The 16006-nt window shown below is 38.3% G+C and overlaps 2 protein-coding genes across 2 annotated transcripts; both read right to left on the bottom strand.

Annotated features, from left to right (window-relative positions):
• Positions 1-4348: 4348 nt before the first annotated feature.
• LOC115029560 (keratin-associated protein 21-2-like) lies at positions 4349-4708 on the bottom strand. The gene is made up of 2 exons (XM_029470321.1): positions 4524-4708; positions 4349-4415 (listed from the first exon to the last, which is right to left on the bottom strand). The coding sequence occupies exons 1-2, from the start codon at positions 4706-4708 to the stop codon at positions 4349-4351; spliced, it is 252 nt and encodes an 83-aa protein (XP_029326181.1).
• Positions 4709-10952: 6244 nt separating this feature from the next.
• On the bottom strand, positions 10953-11785 carry LOC110312126 (keratin-associated protein 21-1). Its single transcript, XM_021185677.1, has one exon. The coding sequence runs from the start codon at positions 11672-11674 to the stop codon at positions 11288-11290; it is 387 nt and encodes a 128-aa protein (XP_021041336.1). The 5' UTR covers positions 11675-11785; the 3' UTR covers positions 10953-11287.
• Positions 11786-16006: the final 4221 nt, after the last annotated feature.

A 16006-nucleotide genomic window follows, 5' to 3' on the forward strand; every position in this document is an offset into this window, starting at 1 on the left:
ATTTTTAAAATACAGACCTTCCCTGAGGAAATATGAAGAGACAAAGAATATTTACTGTTTATTGGAAAATTTTAATTGTTTAAACTCATTACTAATCCTGGGTATATAAATTCAAGGTTAGTATACCTTTCTGTTCTCAAGAAAGCAATAGGCGAATGTTAGATATAACCGAGTTTCTATGAATATGGATAGGAGTAAGAAAACTTGGCATTAGAGTTTGGAGTGGAATATGCAGTACTGCTGAATAATCACACTCTTTGCCTTAAGTCATCCGTTGGGTTGAGTGTCACAGACACCCCAGGGAGCATGTGTCCACTGCAGCAATGCTGTGGTGCAGAGAAGCCAGTGTGACTGTGTCTGCTGTAAGAAAGAGCTAACTTGTGGGTCTGTGCCACATGGACCGGCATGCTGCAGCTTCGACGTAGGACCTCCCTATAGAAGTAATGGCCAAGATGGAACATTCAGCACAAGTAATGCTGAGTAAAAGAAGGCTTTGGAAAAAATACATAAGAATCATTTACTTAAATTATACTGGCCTATTCTATTAAGATTTGGGCTGGATACATTTTTTTTAAAAAGAACTGGGGTGGCTGAAATAAGAGGGTACATAAAAGTTACAATACAGCTATTAATAAGAGACGGAACGAGATTGGAAAACGAGAGAATGAATAAATTAAGTCTGTACAACCATTTATGAACAGGACAACACATAACAATGCTTAGTCTCTGAATACATGTGTGTTAATTACCCTCTTCTTTCAGGGTCATGGAAATTATCTATTGCAAAGTTGTTTGACTCACTACTAGTAACAGTTTTTCCTCCTCCTCCTTCTCCTCCTCCTCCCTCTCCTCCTCCCCCTCCTCCTCCCCCTCCTCTTCCTCCTCTTCTTCCTCCTCCTCCTCTTCCTCCTCCTTGTCCTCCTCCTCCTCTTTCTCCTCCTCCCCCTCCTCCTCCTCCTCCTCCTCTTCCTCCTCCTCCTCTTCTTAGATTTATTCATGTTGGTTCAGGGACTCATTATATAGCCCAAGGCTGGTATCCAATTCATTTATAGCCCAGGCATAGGCTTTCTAGATAGGTGTGCTATGTGTCCAAGCTTCTCACAAAAATACTGTAAAAAATGTTGTAAATAATGAAAATCGCTATACTCACAAGTACTCTTGCAAAATCAATCAATCAGCCCCAAACAGCCTCTTGATAACAATATTTACTTATATGGCTTTTCATTGGATACTTTACAATCATGACATGAATGACGGTCAATCTATCCATGTTACTTATAAGTTTACCAAGACATCCAGGTTGGTATAAATTCATCAGCGTGTTTCCATGTTGACAGGATCTTCCCATAACCTGTCTCTCATGGACATCTGCTTGAAGTTTTTAGTCTCATGTTGATATTCTGCCCTCTCTCTGCATATTTCAAATTTCACACAAGTAAATCTGGTATGTCAACCTAGGTTTAGCCATCTAAACATCTCCTAAATCTGAAAATATCTCACCCCTATGGGTCCAAACTAGAGACACAAACAACACAGACATTTAATCAAACAAATTTAATGTAGAATTATCAATCTGTCACAAAAAGCAAAGTATAATTTGTCAGAAGCTCTAGGCGTTCTCAGGCTACAGAAGCTTTCTCCAGGAAGTAAACACTAGATTTCAATGATTCTCTGTTGATGAATCCCTTGGGAAACTGCTGTACTGCACTGGATGGTAGGGTATTGTGCACTCAACTCTGTGAGGAAAATGCAGTTACTACCTTAAATAATAAGTATTCTTCTCCTAAGGGGAACAATACAAGAGAGAACATGAAAAAGTCTTGAAAGATGATAGACATATTTATGAGCGTGTTTATAAGCATGATTTCAGAGCTACAAGTATATATTCCAATTGACAAATTATATACATTAAAGATGAGCGTTTTTGGTACATTAATTATACCTCTTAGAAACCACAAAATACCCTTGTTCTTCAATGAAGGGAAAGAAAGTGCAGTACTGTAACTGAAGGTGTTGATTATCAACCAAGAGTAAAGGCATAAAGAGGGGAGAAGCCTGAAGTCACAGGCTAGCCACTTAAGTGGAGACCAAACAGGCTGTAAAAGGTATCTGGCTTTAAGAAGTCAACATGGACAGGAACCTGGTGTGGTTGTTCCTTGGAAGGTTTGGCCAGCAACTGACCAATGCAGATGTGGATACTTGGAGCCAACCATCAGACTGAGCTCAGGAATCCTGGTGGGGAGCTATCTGAAGGCTTGGAGAAGCAGAGGGGGATTTCAACCCCATAGCAAAAAAAAAAACATCATCAGGCTGGACCACTCAGTGCTCCCAGGGACTAGACCACCAACCAAGAGTGTACAGGGAGGGATCTATGCCTCCAGATACATATGTAGCAGAGGATGGCATTGTCTGACATCAATGGGAGGGTAGGCCCTTGGCTGTGCAGAGGTTTGATGCCCCAGCATAGGGGGATGCTGGAACAGTGGGGCAGAAGAGGGTCGGTGGGAGGGGGATCACTCACATAGAGGCAAAAGGGAGGGAGGAGAGGGTGGATGTGGGATGGGGGGGTTGTGGAGAGGTAACTAGGAAGTGGGATATCATTTGAGATGTAAATGAATGGAATGATTAATAGAAATTAAGAAAAGGAAAAAGAAAAGAAGTCAGCATGGTCAATTGCTGGCCTTCATTTCTGAGAAAGCAGAGTCCTGTTTATAAAGTTGTTAATGGTACCTATACATTGTAGTGCCCTCCGTGCCTTCTCTTCTGGCAGTCTGGGAGTTGCATGTGTTACATTGATGTCTTTGATCCACTAAAGCTGGTGTGTGTGTGTGTGTGTGTGTGTGTGCAGAGAACAAAAGCTCATTTCATCCTTCTTTAAGCAACTGTCTACTTTCCCCAGAACTGTTCATTAAAGAGGCTCTCTCTTTTCTCCAGTGTATAATTTTGGAGTCATTGTTGGAATTCAAATGGTTGTAATACACACTTAAATCTGGATCCTCTATTGATCTACATCTCTGCTTTTGTGTATGTACCGCATTTTGGTTAGTTAGTTAGTTTCTTCAGGTATAACTTAAGATCAGGTATAGTAATAATGCCTTATTCTCTTGGATCCAGATAATTTTGGTTATCTGAATTCTTTATGATCCCATATGATTTTTAAGATAAATTTTCTACTTCTATGAAAACAAAAAGATTTTGCTTATAAAGGATAGAGTCAGTAGAATGAAAAGGCAGCCTACAACTAGGAGAGAAATCTTAGCAAACTATAAATCCAACAGAAGATTAATATCCAGAATGCACAGAAAACTGAAAATACAACATGTCAAGACTCAAAATTCCATCCAAAAGAATAGGCTTTTATCTGAACAGAAAGTTTACAGAAGAAATATAAGTACCAAATATCATTTTTTAAAAGTATTAAAATCATTGGTAATCAGGGAAAATCAAATTAAAACTACTTTGAGGTTCCATCACACATTGGGATGAAGGACTGACCATCATGAGGAACTCAAGATGATAACAAGAGCTGAAGTAGATTCGGCAAAAGGGAACGCTTATTCAGTTTGGGCAGAAGTGTAAATGGGCACAGTCTCTAGAGAGATCATTGTAGGTGTGGTGGCTTCTCAGAAGTTAATTACAGTACGAAGCAGCTATATCACTCCTGGGCAAATAGCCAAAGGATTCTACATCCTATTACATAGATACTTGCTTACATCGTTAGAGTTGTGGGTTTAACTTGGGGTTCCTAAAACAACCTGGAAACTAGAGATTACTAGTGCAATTGATGCCCTGCGGGAGGGGATTAGAACCTAATTGGGAGCGAAGTTGTGATGGGGAACACTTGGGATGTTAAAGCAAAGAGAGGGTGAGTGACACAGGGACACTGTCAACAAAAACAGCCTGCCAGCCCTCCAAGATTTATCTTACATCTTTTAAAGGTCATTATAGTTCAACTACTGAGTTTAAAAATGTTATTAATTAGTGATGACAAGGACACAAAGGAGTCAATACTTCTTATTGAATAAATTATTTTATTCAGAAACTGCATTTGTTTCCACGTTCATGTATCCAAACTGGAGATTCTTCTGTGACTCTGAAAACCCGTGCAGCACAGGCTCAAAGAGACCGTCATAAGGGTTTATACTACAAAACTCTGTTCAACAAAATCCATCTTCTGCCGTGTGCCGAAGTACTAGGTCTACCAGGTGCAAACACGCACTGTGGCATGCTTGCAGGTATCTGCCCACAGTGGTCAGGCATTTCTTGGCCTTGAAGCAAATGGACAAAGTTTCCTGTTGGAGTTGTGCTTGCAGTACGTATTCCCAGGGTAAAGGAGAAATGGCAGAGACTAGCAGCAAGAAAAATGGCATTTTCTGTAGCAAAGTGGTCTGTAGCTACAACAGCCAGAGCCATATTCACAGTCATACCTGGAACTATATCCACAACCAGACACAGAGCTATATCCACAGCCAGAGCCAGAGCCATAGCCAGAGCCAAATCCACAGCCATATCCACGGCCAGAGCCACAGCCATATCCACAGCCAGAGCCATATCCACAGCCAGAGCCATATCCACAGCCAGAGCCATATCCACAGCCAGAGCCATATCCACAGCCAGAGCCATATCCACAGCCAGAGCCACAGCTAGTGCTGTAGCCAGAGCTGTAGCCACAGCCTCCACATGAGTTTCTGTAATAGTTGCAACACATGATGTTAAGAGATTAGGTTTCAGTTGAGTTGGGTATTTCTGAAGTGAAGGTGTCATCCAGTCTCCTCAGACCTTTATATACTTACAGGACTGGATGGCTCATGCTTCACATGGGCTCCTCTCTTTTTACAGCCATCTTCCTGAAGTGAACTCACACTATGAACAGTCATGCTAGGAATTTACAATTTACTTCCTAGGAACTCACACAAGCAAGCATTCATGGAAATACAGATATATTTTTCTGAACCCTTAAACTTACGCACCATAATTTATTTTTCATAATTCATTTTATGACCATGACATAACATAAAACATTACCAACATATGTGGAACCTATAAAGGTGTGTTCTTCACTGCGTCGTTGAAGGTCCTTGGCATCACACGCTGTATACTTACTTATAGTTAAGAGCATCACCAAAGACAGCAGCAGGAGATTCCCCACGGCTCCTGCTCTCCTTCCTCATGCTTTGTCCTTCCATTAAACAGACCTCTAAATGACTTTTCATGGACTCTAGGCAAAGAAGCTTACTTTAGCTACAACCACTTTTGAAACCTCGCCCTTTCCTCTTACAAAAGTCTTGTCCATCTGTCCTTCTGTCCTTCTCTAGGCAGGCAACATGTACTTCTCTTTCTTCCCCCTTTTCAACACATTTTATTAAAAGCCCTATGCATCAGCTTCTGAGTATATTTATCTCAAATAATTTAAAGGTGAACAGATCCAAAAGTCTCAAGGCGGAGAATTGAAAATGTCTTGGTTCAATGAGTCACTCATGCAATCAGTTTCTAGACAAATTGAGTGGAAAATTTTTAAACAGGTCAGTTTTATGAGATTACTCGGTCTGCACTTGGAGTTAGTCAGTGTTTCAGTGCTTCCTTATAAACTGTGAATTAAATAAGACATATTCCAGATGAGTGGAGTGCACATGTAGATAACGGATTTCAATCAAAGACTAGAGAATTATAACTAGAAGCAGCATGACTTAGTGTCTTGTGGCATGGAGTGGTGATTATGGGAAATAGTCATGCAGTGTGCTTTTAGGCATTGATAAAAGATGGGTTTGGCCAAGGGGCAGAAGCATATTTATGAAGTATGCTTATCATCTAGCCTCCATAAATGGCCATAACGTACAGGAAACCTTTACTTTCATCTTACAACCGTGTACCTAACATTATCTTCTTTTCTCATTATTTCTGTAGTGATGACTTTCTATAAAATGACTTCTGTCTCATTCTTAGCTGTCTTAAATATCCCCATGGGGGGCTTCACTGGAGGCATCCTTCCCTGGTGCCTGTTTCTCTTCTTTGCATACTGTAAATCTGTACTCTCACAGGTCCAGCTATGGCGTGCACATGGTCACACCTCAGTGTAAAATTCTTTCAATAACTCTAATTCTAGGAAGGAATCAGAAGCCACACATTAGACAGTCACAGAGAATTCAACACAAAATTTAAATATGCTATATATATAGTAGTCTAAGAAAGTCTAACAGAAATGCTTGCAGGATGAAAACACTAGACAAAGCCTCATTGTCATTTAGCGAACAGACTGAAATCTGAGCCGCAACTCAGAGTACTGTAGTAGGTGCTTTGAAATTCACGAAGAGGGCAGCTATCATGTTAAATATTCCTGTCATGGTAAAAATGCCCATTGGACATGCAAACTTTATATGCCCCAGTACAGGGGAACGCCAGGGCCAAAAAGTAGGAATGGGTAGGTAGGGAAGTGGCGTGGGTAGGGTATGGGGGACTTTTGGGATAGCATTGGAAATGTAATTGAGGAAAATACATAATAAAAAAATATTTAAAAAAAAAGTAAAAATGCAAAATAAAGAAAATTGACAGGGATTAATATGTTTGATTATGGTGATGGATTTGCATTGTAATCATAACTCCAAAGCTGGGGATTTATATGCGCTGCACTCATGCACTTTTATGAATGGTGTCTCAATAGCGCTGATGAACAGATACATAAACAAACAAACCTTGCTGTGTAGTCATTAGAAAAGTGGGACAAACCTATTAGAATGTAGTGATGATCATCAGTGAGTTTTAGAAACAAACAAGGAATCAGAAGAGGCTTAGCAAGAGACAGCCACTGATGAAGGGAGGAGGGGACAGACAATACTGTCATCTGGTTCCGTGTATATGTTTTGAAGGTTAGACCCACAAAACAAATGAAAAAATAAACAAAAACAAAAACAAGACTTGATGGTACAAACTCATACCCCTGATACTGGAGAACTGGAGAAAGAAGGAACCTATAGGTCAAGTCCAGATGAGTGAGATGGCCCTAACCCTCCAAAAGAGTGAGTGGGATGTTACTAAAACTTGTCTTCTCATCTCTACATGTAGCCAACATACATGCACATGTCACACACGTGCACGCACACACACACACACCATGGGGAGGATAATATAGTCCCCTTCTTTCTATTTTGATGTTTTATATTTATTTTCTATGTCCATATGACTGAGTCACCTATTACAATATTATAGTAAACTGGCATGGCAGAATTAATCATGCTTTAGGAAAGATTTCAACTTTTCTCTGTAAATTATAATGTTAAGATTAGACATGGTAAGTATGTTTCAATGTGTTCGTGTAAAGTGTTTACATATAAAAACAGTAGAGGTTTTTATTGTAGATAAATATTTCCGAATGTGTTTTTTTATCTAGTACCATTGTTATGTGCAGTTTGCTCTTCATTGTACTAATATGGCATATCCTGGTTTTTTATTGAAGTGTAACAATTCATCCTTCCATAAGAGGGCAAATTCCACTGTTTGTGGAAAATGATTCTCATAAAACCATGTGGATTTCAGTTTACTAATATACTATAGATTTCCACATGTGTGTGCATCAGAATTGCTAGCCACTTATTTTGTTTGCTTGTCAAACTCTGTCTTACTTTGGATGGCAAAGAAACACAAACAAATATGGGAGTGTCCCTATTCTTCAATTTTGTGGAAATGTTAGAAATGGTTTTGCTCTAAGCCTTTAAATAATTTATAAGGAAAAGTGATGGCTGAGTGCTGAGTCTAAATAAGATATCTGACTCACACACACACACACACACACACACACACACACACACACACACACTTACATGTCAGGGAGCATCATCAGGAAAAAGGGGCATGAGATGATTATAGGATCCAGAAAATGGAAAGAGTCACTACAAATACTGTTTCCTGTATATATCATATTGTACCTGACTGATATCTCTTACCTGCTCTGGCTTTGAGATACACTATTGATAGTTACTATACATTGTTATTAAGGAATCCTCATATTGTAATATGTGATATTCCTCATGTTGTTTTATATTTCTGCATATTTTGTGTGATAATCTATTCTTGCTCTCTGTTGTTTATAACGGATACTCAGTTTCATTACAACCGATGTTCACTTATATTAAAACATAGATTCCCTCTTTTTTTATATATGCACTATTAATGGATTTTGTTGTGAACCGAGTCTTCCCTGAGCATCAAAGAGTCGAGTGCTGTCTTTTCACTCATCTAAGCACTGAGTGTTCGTGATTAGATGATCCTAACCATGTTGATCGAAGCTGTGGTTATGGATGAACTGATCTTGGCTCTTTCTAGTCATTCACAGAAACCTGGAAATGATAGAGGTAGGTTGTTTTGGAGCTCATCACAACTGTGATATTAGTCTTCATAGGTCCGCAAGAACTTGGGCATTATTTTTCCTGGGTTTGCAGTCCCCGTGATCCTTACTCTGTTACCTAGACTATGTTTTCTGTTTATCCTTCACTTACAGAATCATGAAATCCCTAACTAGAAGTGACTGAGAAAGATTAACCAGCTAACTGAGCTGTATTAACCAGCTAAGTAAATTAACTAGTCATGTGAGTATGAAATCTTACCCAGCCTTACAAAACCTGGACATCCAAACACTTGAATCACTAACATGACAACAAAACATGTAGGGGAGGCTTTTTTAGATTTTAATGCCCCCTAAACATTTAAGAAACTTGCCATATTGTGAAGAGCATTTTGTTTAAATTCCAACAATTGGTATAATTGGTCTAAACCCTTCTAGTGGTACCTAATTCCATGTCATGCACAAAAAGGAAGATTTTAAAATATGCAAAACAATGAAGAGAGCTCAGTCTATGGTTAGACACATATGTGAATACACACTAGTAACACAGAGGGGTCATATAAAAGAAGAATGGCCAGCCAGTTGAAATGATTGCCTGCCTAGTGGAGGATACAGAGAAAACTTTCTCAATACAAAGAGATATGAAACTAGAATTAAATGTGAAAAGGAAGCTTCAAGAAAGTGAATGATCCAAATGTGAAGCTTAGATATTTTAATGAATTAATAAAATGTAGAATTTTGGCTATTTTACTGAAAAATATTTTTCATACGATATTGTTAGCCTCCCTCAATTCTCCCAAGCGTCCTCCCTACCCGTCTACCTCCCCAACCTTCTGTTCTTTTTCTCTTCTTCTTTACAAAAACAAAGACCAAAAAAAAGAATCCAAGAAACTTTACAAAAATGCTCACAAAACCAGAAACTAAATACAAAAACAAAATCAAAAACAACAACAACAACAACAAAAAAAAAAAAACCACGAAAGTTCAACAAAGACAAAGTAAAAATAAATCTACAAAAATTATAATCGGGTTCATTTTGGCCAACTACTCAAGGGCATGGGGCCCATCCTGAACTGTGCATAAATATAGACAGTGAGACTCCACCGGAGAAAACCAATTTTTCCTTTTCTAGTGGTCATCAGTTTTAAATGGCTTCTTGGTTAAGGGTAGGAGCTTCTTGGTTAAACTAGGAACCTGTGTCCACTTCCTCCTCTCAGTCCTAGAACCAACCTGGTTTGACATAGCACAGGCCTGTGTGAGCTGCCACATCTCTGTCACTTCATATGTACATCAATCCTATTGCGTCTGGAAGACACCATTTCCTTGGTGTCATTCCCCCACCTCAGGCTCTACGAGTTTTGCCTCCTTTTCCACTTAGACGCCTGAGCCTTGAGTGGATAGAGACATTCCATTTATGCTGAGTGTTCCAATGTCTTTCAGTTTCTGCCCACTTCCAGCAGTTCTGTAGTAAAGACAAGAAAGGGGCCGATGTTCATGACTCTGTTTGATCATGGAGGTAAAGCTTCTGTATCCGGGCCCCTGGAGAAGCACAAATCAAACAGAAATAGAAAATGTGGATGCCTATAAGACTTAACTGTCTTCATCATAAACTCCTCCTTTTCATAAACGCCATTAACCACATGGACACATGGTAGCAAAGACAAATCACGCTTCATGATGAAAAAAGGCTTTCAAAGATAACCAATATGATTTTACTACCTGAAGTACACAGAGGAGGTAAAATGTGCCTTATTCTACATGGTCACTAGCACTAATGTATTTTTTTTCATTTGCCAGTATTTATATAGACAAAAATACCATGACATTAATGAGATCCGTGTCTAGATACAGAACTCATTACAGTTCAAATGCTCCCAGTACACGTGGTATGAAGGCTCTGTGTTGCTTTGCTGCTAATATTTTCTCAAATGACATAAGTAGATTTTTTTAATTGGCAGCAAACTAACCTTTTCACACTTGGAGGCTTCCAAGTTTCATACTTTTCCAGACAGTGTGTGCAACTTATAGAATCGTCATTTCTCCTGAGACCCTTTTTGGTTGAAGTGAGATAAAACAAATTGTAAGGTAATTGTGAACAGCTGATGGGGAAAAGAATAGAAATCAAAATCAAAGCTACCAAAAAATTAAAAAGGCACAAAATGCCTATGGTAAAAGTAATCTATTACTTTTCAAAACCTGGCTGGATGACTGACCCAATAGCTGGTCACAAGCCTATTCCCCTCGGCTACCTCTAACTGAGTGGCCACACAAGACGGTCATAGGCAAACAACAATAAGCAGAAAGGAAGAGGTTCCCTACTCAGAACTGTAGATCAAGGTTCTCAGTAAGCTTCGTTTGCCTTCATCATCCACCATCCTTGTTTTCATGCCTGGAACACCGGTCATGTTCCTCACCCCCTTGAAACATGAACATAAAAGCAATAAAGAAACAGCAAGAAGGAAGACCCCATTCCTTTCCAAGGGCTTAGATGCTAGCATATTTCCTGTACTCTATGATGTCTTCTTTCACATATTTCAAAAATATTTGCTTTCAATTAATATATTTCAGGTATATAATAATTAAGGATAATAATGACATAAAACCACAGAGTTAATAGTGAATAAATTATTTTTATTCAAAAACTGGGATTTTCCCCACATTTGTATATTCCAAATCTACATTTCTTCTGTGCTTGTGAAGACAGCTGTATCACGGGCTCAAAGAGACAGTTGTAAAGGGTACACTCCAAAACCCAGTAAAATACATCCATCTTCCATGATGAGCCAAACTCTCGGTAGTTTATCTCAGGAGCAAACACGCATTGTGAGATGTTTTCTACTGTCCAGCACAGAGTTGTCAGTCATTTCTTGGGCTTGAAGGGAATAGATGGGAAATCCAGTTCAACTTGCTCTTCCACTGCTTAGTCCCTGGGTGGAGAATTTATGGTACAGACTAGCAGCAAGAGGAATAGCATTTTCTGTAGCTACAGCATCCAGAGCCATATCCACAGCCATACCTAGAACCATATCCACAACCATAGCCTGAGCCATATCCACAGCCATAGCCAGAGCCGTATCCACAGCCATAGCCAGAGCCATATCCACAGCCATAGCCTGAGCCATATCCACAGCCATAGCCTGAGCCATATCCACAGCCATAGCCAGAGCCATATCCACAGCCAGAGCCAGAGCCGTATCCACAGCCATAGCCAGAGCCGTATCTACAGCCATAGCCTGAGCCGTATCCACAGCCATAGCCTGAGCCATATCCACAGCCATAGCCATATCTTGAGCCGTATCCACAGCCTCCACAGGAGTTTCCGTAGTAGTTGCAGCACATGGTGGCAGGAGGTGAGGTTTCAGCTGAGAAGCAGAAGAATATTGCAGAAGTGTGAATGTCAACCAGTCTGCCTGGACTTTTATACCCTACAGAGATTGATGGCTCACACCTCACATGGGCTCTGTTCTCTCATTTTGCAACCATGTGCCTTAAATGGATTCATTCTCCAAATATTTAGTTAGGAATTCACAATTTACTTACTACTACTCTAGGAACTTTAAAAGGCATTAAAGAAAATAATAATAATATATATTCTGAAAGGTGAAGCTTAAGAAACTATAACTTACCCTCTATTAATTCATTTCATGATCATGACACAACATAACACATCATCAAATATGTATGACCAATAAGAATGTGTTTGTTACTATGTTTTTCGAGGTCCTTGGAAATAATCATTAATAATCGTAGCAGAAGAATCGATATACCAACCTCGATTTCACCACTAAAATAAGCCCAAATTACTTTTTATATAGATTTTTTTTTACAAAGACTTGAGTTTTAAAACTACATCTACAGCTAGAACTCAATTCTTTCTGAAGTGTGACTTGGTAACTCCATTATTCCCTGCATGAACACTTTCCATTAGAGTGCTCACTCGTCAGTTCTAAAATGAGACTTAATCTTATCATTTACTGACTGACAAGTGTTTCCAATGTTTCCAATCCTACCTAAAGGATTAAAAATGTCTTGGCTCAATTATTTTTTATTGTTGTGTTTCATTTAACACAAATTCTTAAACATGAGTCAATCTAGGCACAATTGCTCAATGTATACTCCTGCTAATGCAGTATATAAATAAATATAATTACTTTTCTCTAAAATATAATTAGCCAAGAGTGAATGCTTCCAAATGGGTGGAGTAGATGGGTAAATGAAAGATTTGGATCAAAGGATATGTTCTAAGAGGCTAAGTATATAAAGACATAGCTCAACATAATAAAAATAGTTTACACTAACCCTGTATCCACCACCACTACCAACATAGAGAAACTCAATGCATCTCTACTGAAACAAGGAACAATACAATGATTCCATACCTGCACGATATAAGGCTTGAAGCCTTAGCTACATTAAAAAGCCAACTGGAAAAGACCAAATAGAGACAAACAGCAATGAAAGAAGTCAAAGTGTCTTTGTTTGTAGACAATGTGATTTTATACATGAGACCTCACCAGAAAATTCCTACAGCTGACAAGTTCTTTCAATAAAGTAACAGGATAGACAAAATGACAAAAATACCAAGAAAGAAATTACATGGCATTTAGAAAAGAAATTAAAGAATACATCAGAGGATAGAAAAAATGTACCATGCACATAGATCATTAATATTGGAGTTCTAAGTGTAAGGAGTATTATTTAGTGTCCTATAGCACAGAATGTTGATCATGGTGAAAATCAGCATTTACCATGAATCATATTTACCAGTGTTTCTGGAAGAGTAGTTTTAAGTGTTTCCACATTAAATATTAAAGGTCCATATGGCATGTTACTCATGTGGACCTGGTTGATGGGACAATTCACTGGAATTCTCCTGGTCCTCCTCTCATTTCTCCGCTCAAAACATGATCTCAATAGTGTATTTAATGCCACTGTTTTGATACATTTTGCAAATATGACATGTGTGGTGGTGGATGTTTCCAGGATCTCTTTTTCTCTTTACCACTAAGTTTATGCTATCTTCATCAACTGTTTCTATGAAGAGGATTTCTGTTAAATGTCTCTTATGACGATTCTTCAAATGTCTCTGCTTTGAGATTCATGCTGGGCTTGTTTTAGTGTGTACCTTTACTTCTTTCGTTACACAGCAGTACGTTTTGTGTCTTAGCACTGATTCAACTACAGTACATGCAAAAATGATGCCTGAGCTGAAGGTCTTCTAATCAGTGAGAAAGAAGACATACAGGGAGTTTAACCAGTTTAGTATTAAAATTGGAAAAAGAATCCGAGATGGTGAAACCCAAAACTATGATATATGTCTAAGTTAATATAAAACTTTTAAAATGTTCAAGGAAGAAAGATCTTAAATGAGATCCTGAGCATGATATATAAATAGTTCAGGGAGATGTTGTAATATAGTTAGTAAGATTTTATTAGAAACCTAAAATTAATAAAAATAGAGTAGCTATCATTCTCCACACTGCCATCACAAGCTTGTCAAGTCCCTCCTTCTCCAGGCAAGTTATACTCCTTTTTCTTTAGCACAACTCTTTATGTTAAAGTCCTCGTGAGTTCTTTTTCTATGAATTTAACATTTATGATCATTAGAAAAGTTATCAAAATGGATTCTCTTTACAGGGAGTCTTTACTATTTCAGTAACTTCGTTGTTGGAATATAATTAAGACTATTTTCTAAATACAACTCTGTAAGATTAAACAGACCACTCTCGTGCTGTAAATCAGAGCGTGCCCCTGGAAATGGTACCAACCAGTAGTTACTTTAGAGGAGGAGAGTGGATTAAAAGAAAGAAAAGTTCTGATGGAAGCACACACAATTTCAATTAGTTATGGGGAATGAACTTTAATGTCTGGCAAAACAGAATGGAACTTAGAGAATGTACTACATATCTCACCAGTGCCCAAAAGCTGTTGTTTAAGGAACTGAAGAGATGGCTCAGCAGTTAAGAGTTCTGCTACTCCTACAGAGAACCTAGATTCAGTTACCAGCACCCACAATGGATGGATCACAACCGTCTGTAACTCTAGCTCCAGGTAATCAGACATCCTCCTCTAGCCTCTATGAGCCTTACACACATACACACACACATGCACACACACACACACACACATGCACCTCAAAATAATTTTAAAGTGGGTTTTAAATTAGTTTTTACCACCAAAATAAATGTGTAAGTTCATAGATCTGTCAACTGGTTCCATTCAATCATTACATAGTTTCTGTAGGGTACTCTTTCCTGTCTTCCCAAAATAACATCCAACGGATGTGTTTATTCACAATAGTTGTGTTGGGTTTCTATAGTTTAGACACTAATACATGTAAATTTGCAGTGAGGTTTCTATTCACCTTTACAGCCATTCATATGATAAACAGGGTTCTAACACAATTACTCATTCACTCACAACTCCTTACTTGAGCTTCTCATGGATATATCACCCTGAATCTTCATACTTAACTTTACACAGTTTTAAGTCTTATATGATTTTCCTGAGCACTCCCATGAAATACAATAACACCTAAAACTAAAGGCCTCTTTGCTCAATGAGATTATCAGAAGACATAAATAAAACCATATGACAATTAGGGAAAGTTCAATATCAGAAAACATTAGGTTATCATAAATAACCATTATAATATATGATAAAACTCTACACAATGCTGTAAAACTACAGAAGAGTTTCAAATTATGAAGATTTTAGAAGGAGTATGAACAGATTAGAAATTATGCTTAAGATAATAATACTGTAATCTGTAATTTAAAATAAGGAAGTTACTGATCCAGCAACAATCTTTCCACTATCTTGTGATCAGGAATTTAAGAGAGGATTGCCACCATCATATTTCTTGTCGTTAAGAGCCAAAAGAGAACATAAGGAAAGTTTTGGAAGTAATGAATATATTGGCACTTTGGTTGCCATGTTGGATCTGAGGATTTATTCATTGATCCAAACCCCCAAAATTAATTATGTTAAATAAGTGTATTTCTTTATATCAATTAAACTTTCCTAAACCTGGTTAATTACTAACCCCCCCCCAAAAAACCCACACAAATATACCTTTTAATGCAGTTACTGAACATGGAAGACCTTCCCCTACAGCATAGATGGTGACTGAATGATAATCAGATGTTGTGGACTTTACCTGGAGGTCTGGGAAAGTGGATGATAGAAAGAGTACACAGAGGGCATGTAGGTACCAGGGTGGGCAATACTAACCTATAGTATGCCATATATGGCAAGTATTTCCTGAAGTAGCTTATGCATCAGTAGTGAAGACAAATAAAATTGTTCTCAGGCAATAAGTCTAAAGCATAAAAGAAAAGACTAGAAGAATTTTAAATTTGCTGACTCATCTTCCAATTCACCCTTTGATACATGATCTTTAATAATGAATACAGACTTAAGCTTTCTCAAGAGAAGATGCACACACACATTGAAGAAGGTGTTGGTTTTCCTAGCTTTGGGGTTGAGATGATGAAGGGGAGAAGAGATTGTTGGCCAAGTGTCTCTGAGATCTTGTGGAGTCTGGGGTTCTGAAAGTTCTAGCTATTAAGTCTGTCATGACTGTTCTATCTAAAATATTTTCCTAGGAAAAGTCATGAAACAGTGTCATACGCAAATACAGATGTGTGTGCAAATACAGTTTAAATATGA

This window comes from Mus caroli, chromosome 16, assembly GCF_900094665.2.
Source record: "Mus caroli chromosome 16, CAROLI_EIJ_v1.1, whole genome shotgun sequence".
Classification (NCBI taxonomy): Eukaryota; Metazoa; Chordata; class Mammalia; order Rodentia; family Muridae; genus Mus; species Mus caroli.

What these genes read in the sequence shown, in the direction of transcription:
- LOC110312126 (XM_021185677.1), bottom strand. Translation starts at nt 11,674, where the DNA reads ATGTGCTGCAACTACTACGGAAACTCCTGTGGAGGCTGTGGATACGGC.
- LOC115029560 (XM_029470321.1), bottom strand. Translation starts at nt 4,708, where the DNA reads ATGTGTTGCAACTATTACAGAAACTCATGTGGAGGCTGTGGCTACAGC. An exon ending in GGCTGTGGATATGGCTGTGG is followed by an intron (nt 4,416 to 4,523) that starts CTCTGGCCGTGG and finishes GTATGACTGTGA; the next exon opens with ATATGGCTCTGGCTGTTGTA.